Source organism: Nannospalax galili, unplaced genomic scaffold (assembly GCF_000622305.1).
Source record: "Nannospalax galili isolate Female #2095 unplaced genomic scaffold, S.galili_v1.0 scaffold229, whole genome shotgun sequence".
Taxonomy (NCBI): domain Eukaryota; kingdom Metazoa; phylum Chordata; class Mammalia; order Rodentia; family Spalacidae; genus Nannospalax; species Nannospalax galili.
Window position 1 is genome coordinate 435,333 of NW_008360328.1, and position 9,782 is coordinate 445,114.

Sequence of the window (9,782 nt, forward strand, 5' to 3'; positions counted from 1 at the left end):
GGACTGTCTCTGCTTCTTAAGTGCTGGGATCAAAGGTGAGTGCTACCATGCCTGGCTTCTGGTACTTTAGTCTTACTGGTCTCCCTGGCTCCAGTTCAGTGGAAATATTCAAGCAGAAACTGGACTGGGTATGATAGTCCCATGCTTGCAGTCTAACACTTTTGAGTTGGGGGCAGAAGGGTCAAGAAAACAAAACTGGCTTCATGAGACCTTGTCTCAGCAGAGCCAGTGAGATGGCTCAGCAGGTGTAGACACTTCTAAGCCTGACCTGAGTTTGATCCCTGGGGCCTACATAATGGAGAGAACCAACTTCCTCAAGTTGACTTCTGACTTCCGTGCACATATATACATATGCACACACAAATGTAATAAAAAATTTAAAGTATTCAAGCATGAGGTATATAGAGGGTCTTGGGCCTAGCCAGGTAAGTTAGTGTCTTACTATACTAACCAGATAAGCAGTATTATTTTATTTCCCTAGTCCCAGCCAGCCTAAAAGTCAGTATGTGGACCAAGCTGGCTTAATCTCACAGAGATCCACCTGCTGTTGCCTCCTGAGGGCTGGGATTTTTAAAAAATATTTTATTTTTTATTGTATTTTATATTTATTATTGTTATTATTATTATTATTATTATTATTATTATTTTGGTCTTTTTGAGACAGGGTCTCCCTGTAGCCCCAGCTGGCCTGGAACTTACTCTGTAGACCAGGCTGGTCTCAAACTCACAAAGATCCGCCTGCCTCTGCCTTCCGAGTGCTGGGATTAAAGACATGCGCCACCATACCTGGCCTATTTTATTATTTTTATTTTATGTGTATGAGTATTGCCTCCATGTAAGTGCACTTGTTTTGTGCAATGTCTGCAGAGGTCAGAAGAGGGCATTGGATTCCCCTGGATCTGGAGTTATGGACAGTTGTTAACTGCTATGTGAGTGCTGGGAATCGAACAGGGGTCCTCTGCAAGAGCAGCCAGTGCTCTTAACCACTGAGCTATCTCTCTAGCCATAACTTTTTATTTTTAATTATGTGTATGTGTGTGTGTGTGTGTGTGTGTCTGCATATGGGTATGAACACATTAGTGCCGGTGCCCACAGAAGCCAGAGGTGTGGGAGTCCCCAGGAGCTGGAGTCACAGGTGGTTGTCAGCTGCTTGATATGGTTGCTGGGACTTGAACTCAGGTCCTCTGAAAGAAGAACAGTATGTGCTCTTAACTGATGAGCTATCTCTCCAGCCCAAAAGATCTTTTGTTGAAACTTTTCCTTTTTAATGTTGCCAGCTTAAACATTGCTACCTTGCCATTGTTATTTGGGTGACATGTCCTGTCAGAAAATTGCCCCATGGGGTTGTTTAAGGAAAGTAATATGGACTTTGTGACTTAAGCTGCTTGTTAAAGAAGAGTTAAAGTATTGGAAAGTATCCTAGTTGAAGTATCTTAGGAGTTTTTCTGGTTTGGGAAGGTTTGCTCGTGTGTGTGTGTGTGTGTGTGTGTGTGTGTTGTGTTTGTGTGTAAGGGCTCTTTTTGTTTTTGAGACAAGGTCTCACTGTGTAGCCCAGCTTCAGATTCAGAATCCTCAGCCTTTCAGTGCTGGCACACAACTGGCATCATCCTCAACCGCACCCAACACAAATGTCCCTCTCCCACTACAGTTAATGTCTTTTTTGAGACAGGGTCTTCCTGTAGTCCCAGCAGGCCTGGAACTCACTAAGTAGATCAGATTGGCCTCCATCTTACACAGATCTACCTGCCTCTGCCTCCTGAGTGTGGGTTTAAAGACCTGCACCACCACACCCAGCCCTTTTCTTTTTGAGATAGGGTCTCATGTAGCCCAGGCTAGCCTCAAACTCTTCATAGCTGAGGATGATCTCAAATTGAATTCCTGATCTTTCTGCTTCCACCTCTCAAGTGCCTGGGCATACCACCATGCCTAGGTTTGGACTTGACTTTTTGACACAATTTCTTTGAAGAAGTTTCTTTTTTTCTTTTCTTTTTTGGTCTTTTTGAAACAGGGTCTCCCTGTAGCCCCATCTGGCCTGAAACTCACTATAAAGACCAGGCTGGCCTGGAACTCACAGAGATCAGAGATCTGCCTTGCCTCTGCCTCCCAAGTGCTAGGATTAAAGACATGTGCCCATGCACCCCAACACCAGGCGCTGAACTAGTTTCATTTTTAAAAGTAGAAATTCAGGCATGGTAGCACATGCCTAGAATCCTATCTAGCACTTGGGAGGTGAAGTTCAAAGTCATTCTGGGCTACATGACAAGTTTGAGGCAAGGTTGGGCTATGTGAGACTCCGTCTCAAAAAAAAGTCTACCTATTTCAGAAGCTAAGCTATTTCAAAGCTAAGTTTGAACAGTCACACAAGTTACACAAATGCCATACACGTTATTCTAATCATCTCTGTCACGCTGGAGGTATGATGCTGTGAAATTCTGAGGGGGAGTGTTTTGGAACTGCCCTGTGGATGATGAATGAATACTCCAGTGGGCATGTTAACTTGTACAAGTCACCTTTACCTAAGGCTCTGCATTTTAGGGTTAGTCTAATCTCCCCTTTGGCAATGGCTTATTTTTATCTGTTAGAGAGCCCAGTGTGGTGAGAGGTGAAGGCAGAAGTGATCAGGAGTTCAAGATCCTTACCTATAAAACAAGGCCAGCCTGAGCCTGCATGAGGAGAGAGAGGGAGAGAGGGAGAGAGAGAGAGAGAGACAGACAGACAGACAGACAGACAGGAGGGGGAGGGAGGGAGAGTGAGAGGGAGGGAGGGAGAGAGGGAGGAAGAGAGAGAGAGAGAGAACACGCATGCTACTGCACGTGTGTTCAGAGGATAGCATTTGCAGAGAGAGGGAGGGGGGAGGAGGGGGAGGGAGGGAGAGAGAGAGACTCTCAAACCAGAAAGCCTATGGGAAAAATGGAACTAGGGCCAGAGCACTTGTAGCAGAGCCTGGGAGCTTGAGTTCGATCCCCGGGACCCACAGAGTGGACGCAAAACCGGCTCTCAGGTCCTACTCTGATCTTATGTGCACGCCCTGGGCACAGGTGCACCACATTATGGGACTTCGTCCTGCACTGGGCCAGGTGGATACCTGAGCGTGGGGCCGGCGGTGTCGCAATGCTAATTCCCGCCCAGAGGAAGGTGCCGCCCGGCGGAGGGAGGGCGCCGGACGTGACGCAGAACCCCGCAGTACTGCGGCCGGCTGGTGTGGGATCGGGCCCCATGTGCCCTCCGTCCTCGCCGGCCCTAGTCGCCGGCTTGTGCCGAACCCGTGGGACCGCAGTGGCACCGCCGCGCCTGCGCCCTGAGCAGAGTCATGTCCGGTAACTGCGGCGCCGCCGTGCCCGCGGTGAGTTCTGAGCCGGGGACCCGCACGCTCGCGGCGCCCTGGCTGCACCGATTGGCCCCGGGCGGCGGTGCTTCACCGCCTATTGGTCGGAAGGGCTAGCTGTCACCGCATTTTTCTCGGTCCCGTTCTTAAAGGACCAGTAACTGAGTTACCCTTAGACAGGAAAGGGGTGATCCGTGACCAGTGGGGGTGGGGTTAAGAGTGGAAAGGTGGGCTTCCGTGGAACTCCATTCCCGTGGGCTTCTGGGTGGGCTTCCCATGGCTCAAATGTTAGTGACCCAGCCAGTAAAGGTCTTGTGCACAGACAAGATCCTTGCACAGGGTAGGGACAGGCAAAGGCGACCTCCTTGGAAGCTGGTCGACTCGAGCTGGAGAGAGCTCACCCCAAGTCGTGGAACTGTATACAAACATCTTGGAGGCGTGCCTTCGCCCTTTCTCCGTTACGGGTCACCCAGCCCCACCCACTCTCCAAGTCTCCTACAGAGACACACCTCCGATTTACTACTGCTGTTTGTGGGGTGCCCCACCCCCACCCCGGGCCTTGTTACTCTGCCTCCCTTTTGGAAACTCTGGGCTTGTGCACCAGCATATTACAGAGCCTTGAAGGCCACTGACTGCCTGAGATAAGACCTAGGCTTACTTATCTCCTGTCCAGGCTGCTGGTGAGCAAGCAGTAGGATTCTTTGCTTGTACTGAACACTGTCAGGGGTAGGAAGATCTGCATTTCACCACCAGTTTTCTGCCTATTAGCTGTGGGTCTTAGAGCCCATAATTTGACCCCTCTGCACTTTACTTTAGTAACACATTGTGGAAGAGGTGCCTTTCCTGTCCAACCTAATAGGATTGTTGTGAGGAAAACAGCATGCAAAAACAATAGCTCTAGCATATGAATGATCAATACTTTTTCTTTTTTAGACTAAATCTTGCTATGTTCTCCAGGCTGGTCTCAAACTCTGGGCTCTGGTGATCCTCCCAGTTCACCTTAAGTGCTGAGACTAAGGCATGTGCCACCATGCCCTGCAGATAATTGTTTAATTTTATTTATTATTATTATTATTATTATTATTATTATTATTATTATTATGTGTGTGCATGTGTCATGTGGGCATGTGCCACAGTGGAGGTCGGAGGATGACTTTCAGGTGTTGATTCTCTCCTTCCACAGTGGCATCTGGGTCAAACTTAGATTGTCAGGTTTGCACAGCAAGCATTTTTACCCATTGAACTGTCTTGCTAGCCCAAATATTTATTTTTTCACCTACTGTACTTTGTTTTGTTTTGTTTGAGACAGGATCTCCCTGTAGCCCCAACTGACCTGGAACTTGCTATGTAAACAAGGTTGACCTCCATCTCAGAGATCCACATCCCCGTCTCCTGAGTGCTAGGATCAAAGACCTGTGCCACCATGCCTGGCTCAAATATTTTAAAAATTTTATTTTTATTTTATGTATATGAATGTTTCACCTGCATTTATGTAAGTTCATGGAGGCCAGAAGAGGATGTCAGATCCTCTGGAACTGGAGTTACAGGCAGTTGTTAGCCACCATGTGGGTCCTGGGAATCCAGATCTGCTGTAAGAATAATAGCCAGGGCTGTTAAGCTCTTGAGCCATCTTTCCAGTCTCTCAAATACTTAGTTTAAAAAAATATTTTATTATTTTTAATTATGTGTGTATGAGATGTTTTACCTACATATATGTAAGTGCAACATGTGTGTGCAATGCCTGCAGAGCCTGGTCTTCCAGAAGACAGCAAATGTTCTTAACTGCTGAGCCATATCTCCAACCCCAAATGCTTTTTTTTATTTTGTCTTTTTGAGACAGGGTCTCCCTACAGCTCCAGCTGTCCTGGAACTCATTATGTAGACCAGGCTGGCCTGTAACTCACAGAGATCCACCTGCCTCAGCCTCCCAAGTGCTGGGACTAAAGGCGTGTGCCACCACTCCAGGCTCATAAATATTTATTTTAAAAAATATTATTTTTATTTTATGTGTATGAATGTATTGCCTGCATGTATGTGAGTGCACCCATGTCCTGCAATGCCGTGGTGATTAGAAGAGGGCTTTAGATTCCCCTGGAACTGGAGTTAAGGACTGTTTGTAGCCGCCATGTGGGTGCTGGGAATCGAACCTGAGTCTTCTGCAAGAGCAGTCAGTGCTCTTAACCACTGAGACATCTCTCCAGCCCCGAAATACTTATTTTTTAATGCAACTAATTGACTTGAAAATGTGCTGGTTCAATGAAATTAAGGGATTTTTGGGGGGGAGTGGGAACCTTAGATGCCTTTCTGTGGGTTCCTTGTGGTCTAGAATTTTTGTGATACAGTTGGCATTCCCCAAGTTTGCAAAGAGCATCCTGGAGTAGATTTATTAGAAGAGTAATCACAACAGAGGAGACTGGAGTCCAAGAGCAGTAAGCTCTCACCTCAAGCAACAAAGAACCTGAATATCTGGTTACAAAAGAACCTGTGAGTTGAGGATCTCAGTGCAGGGAAAGTTGATGGTTTCTACAGTGACTCTGGTCAGTAGAAAGTAATAAGACTTTTGTGTAAGGCTGCAGAACCCAGTTCTACCTGCTCAGCTCTGAGCTCCTTTGTCCAAGGCATCCTGGGAGGAGAAAGAGGTGTGTCCTTTTGAGGTCTTGGATTGGGCTTTAACACTCCAAGATTTACTAGGTGAAGCTTGAGGCAGCATTTATGCAATGTTAGTAGTTTAGCCTCATCATCTTCTGTAACATCTTGAGGCATTTGGATGGACTTTCATTTCATAGATGAACAAGTCCTGCCTGGATGATATCTCCAGTCATGTAGCCTAGAGGCTGAACAGGACTGTATGTTAAATGGTTGACTCCAGACCTTATGGGGGTGCAGATTAAGGGACCCTTAGTGTGGCAGCTATGGGGTAGCTCTCTCAGCATCTGGGGAGTAGTGAGGCATTCTCAAGTGCGTGCTCTGTTGTGGTTTGTGAGCCTGCCCTCCAGTGATGTGTGGCTTCAGCTGCTCTGCCCCACCCTCCTGCAGGGTCCACCCTCACTGTGGTCAGGCTGATGGGCCTTATCATTTTACCCACCTGGCTGTGTGCAGCCCTCCCACTGAGAACTGCCTTGGCCAGCCTGGGCTTTGGGGTTCAGTGTCCTGGTTGCTGCCACTTCCACAACAGATCCTACTACTGCCTTCCTCTGCTCTCTGCTTCTGTGGACCCTGTTGAAAGGAAGAAGGTACCAAGGAAGGTTAAGGGACCAGGCTTGGAGTATTTCCCCACTTGTAGGCTCAGCTGGCCAGGGACTAAGATTCCTCTCTTCTAAGCCTGTGATTTTGGTTCTTGGATAACGTGTTGTGGAACAGACTGTGATGTGGAGACTTCTTTCTGCAGGAAGAAAACAGCTCAAAGATGAGAGTGATTCGAGTGGGTACCCGTAAGAGCCAGGTGAGTGCAGGCACCATTGGGCATTGCCAGAAGAGTTCTAGTACTCACAGGGCCAGAGGTTGAGAGGGCCCCAGATGGCTAGTTCCCAGCATAGAGGAAATAGAGTGTCTGGGGGTTCAATTTCATGGGAAATAGCAGGTTGCTTCCTGCCACAGAAAAGGTGGACCAGGGGAAGTTGGTGGGGTACAGAGAGGACTCCCAGGCCAGGCTTTTCTCATTCCCCTTTGAGAATTCTAGTCCCTTTAGGACTAGAACGAATCTGAGTCTGAGGCAGTAGCTAGGGAAGGGCAAGACTAACCTGAATCTCTGTCCCCAGCTGGCCCGCATACAGACGGACAATGTAGTGGCGATGCTGAAAACCTTGTACCCAGGCCTTCAGTTTGAAATCAGTAAGTTTTCTTGAGAGAAATGAATGAAAATGAATGGAAGACTAATACCCTTGACGGGGAGAATACAGTGTTTCTAGCTTTGCCTATGGTCAAGCCTGGGCCTCTGCTCGCATGAATCTGTTTTGGCTGCTCACAGTTGCAGGCTTGCCTCCTCTGAACATTTCTACCTCCAGCTCTCTGGGCTAGCCTGGCATTTAACCCTTTCTGCCTTGGGTCTTCTTATGAATGCGTCTGCTTTTCCTCTTAGATTGTCTATTCCTAGAGGGTAGGAACTGGAGCTATGTGCCTCTGTCCCCACCATGAATCTTAGCACAGTGCTGGGTCAGTAGTGACTCAATAAATATTGACTAATGGGCACCTAATTGACTCTCTCCCCAGTTGCCATGTCTACCACAGGGGACAAGATTCTTGACACTGCACTCTCCAAGGTAACACTATCTTTCCTCCAATCCCTGTTCCCATTCCTTTCTATAAGAGATTCACTCTGAGGCTCTTTCCTGGCAGATTGGAGAGAAGAGTCTGTTTACTAAGGAGCTGGAATATGCCCTGGAGAGAAATGAGTAAGTGAAGATGGGAGAGTATGGCACCCCTTCCAGTCTCTTGTTAGAACCCCAGATTGCTACATTCCCTAGTATCACCAGCTGAGGGCCTCATTTGTGGAGTTCGGATTTCTAGACAGGAGAGTGTCTTGGTTTAGAGCCTTCTGGCTGGCTGCCTAGAGTATGAGATTGCCTGGGGAAATGCGGTAGAAGGGAAGTTGAAAAGAGAGCAGGCCTCAAGGTCCCAAGGTCTCAGGAAGGCCTTCCTGAACTGTGTTCTTCCTTAACTTTCACTACAGTAGAGGCAGGGGTAGGTGAAGAGTGAGGTCAGCTACTCAAAGCCTCTCTCCTTGCCCTCCACCTCTCATTTCTAGAGTGGACCTGGTTGTTCACTCCCTGAAGGATGTACCTACCGTGCTACCTCCTGGCTTTACCATTGGAGCCATCTGCAAGTAAGAGTCCTGCATGTAAGGGGGCCTGGGTAGGGACCTGACCAGAGCCTTTGCTTTTCCCTTTGGGACTTGGCCCTCTGCTTCAAAGGCATTAAGCCTGGTAGAAAACTTAGAAAACCCAATTGGTTGACTGTTTAGAGGGAATGGATTTGAGCCCAGTAGCATATGCCTATAATCACAGCTACTAGGGGACTGAGACAGGAGGATAGTAGGTTCAAGGTCTGCCTGAGTTATAAAGTGATTTTAAAGCCAGCCTGAGAAACTTAAGTGAAACCTTGTATGTGTGTGGAGGTGGGGGGCAGTGAAGACCTAAGGACCTGAATTTGATCCCCAGGACACACGTGGTGGAAGGAGTGACCTGGCTCCCACAAGTTGTTCTCTAACTTCCACATACATGTCATGGTACACATGCATGCTTGTGCATGTGCACACACACAAAATAAAATAGCCAAATGTTGTGGCTCATGTCTGTAATCCCAGCACCCAGAAGCTGAGATTGGAGGATTGCTGGGTGTCTGAGACTTACCTTCGGATACATGATGAATTCCAGGCCAATTTGAGCTAGAGTGAACCCTGTCTCCAAATAATAACTTAATAATAATAGTTTTTTAAAGTAAAAAGAGGGTTGAGGGTAGCTGGGCTTGGTGGCGCATGCCTTTAATCCCAGCATTTGGGAGGCAGGGGCAGGTGGATCTCTGTGAGTTCAAGGCCAGCCTGGTCTACATAGTGAGTTCTAGGACAGCTGGGGCTATAGGGAGACCCTGTCTCAAAAAGACCAAAAAAAAAAAAAAAAAAACCACCCCCCACCAAAAAAGAGGATTAGGATGTAGCTCAGTGGTTGCCTAGCTGTGTGCAAGGGCCTAGGTTCGATTGCTGGTGTGAGAAGAGAGAGAGAGAGAGAGAGAGAGAGAGAGAGAGAGAGAGAGAAGAGAGAGAGAGAGAGAGAGAAATGGAGATGAAATATCTCATTTGTTTACCAGACGGGAAAACCCCTGTGATGCTGTTGTCTTTCACCCAAAATTTGTTGGGAAGACCCTAGAAACCTTGCCAGAGAGGAGGTGAGTGGAGCCTGAGTAGACACTTGCTGGGATGTACACAGAAGATAGAGGGATGGAAGGTGGAGGAGAAGAACAGCCTGTGTTAAACTTCATTTTAAACTCCCTGAACAGCACAGTGGGAACCAGCTCCCTGAGGAGAGTGGCCCAGCTGCAGAAAAAGTTCCCACATCTGGAGTTCAAGAGTATTGTATCCTTTCTCAATAGGGAAGGGGCCCTGGCTAGATAGGAAGAGGTTTAGAGGACTGAGAGTGGAGAGGCTCCAAAGCAAGTGACCCACAGAGGCAATGGGTTGTCTGTCTTTCTATCCATCCAGCCAGCCAGCCAGCCAGCCATTCATCTATCTATCCAGTTCTTTAATGTTTTCTTAACAGGTTCTTTCTTGGTAGTGGGAATAACTGTAAAATAAACATTGTCCCTGCTTTTATAGTTTACATGTTAGTTAGACAGATAGCCATTGACAATACAGAATGATACTAAGCAGTGATTACTTCCATGGTGGGGATGGAAGGTGCTTCAATTTTTACTTTATTTTAAAAGTATTTTATTTATTTATTATTTATTTATTTATTTATTTTAT

General features: G+C 47.3%; 1 protein-coding gene across 1 annotated transcript in view; it reads left to right on the forward strand.

Moving 5' to 3' along the window:
• Positions 1-3,227: 3,227 nt before the first annotated feature.
• Hmbs (hydroxymethylbilane synthase) overlaps positions 3,228-9,782 on the forward strand; it is an 11,551-nt gene continuing 4,996 nt past the window's right edge. Inside the window, exons 1-8 of the mRNA XM_008825964.3 lie at positions 3,228-3,343; positions 6,714-6,767; positions 7,084-7,156; positions 7,535-7,584; positions 7,661-7,716; positions 8,070-8,147; positions 9,128-9,205; positions 9,317-9,392. Of these exons, the coding sequence (XP_008824186.1) occupies positions 3,311-3,343; positions 6,714-6,767; positions 7,084-7,156; positions 7,535-7,584; positions 7,661-7,716; positions 8,070-8,147; positions 9,128-9,205; positions 9,317-9,392 (498 nt within the window). The 5' untranslated portion in view covers positions 3,228-3,310. The remainder of the gene's footprint in view (positions 3,344-6,713; positions 6,768-7,083; positions 7,157-7,534; positions 7,585-7,660; positions 7,717-8,069; positions 8,148-9,127; positions 9,206-9,316; positions 9,393-9,782) is intronic.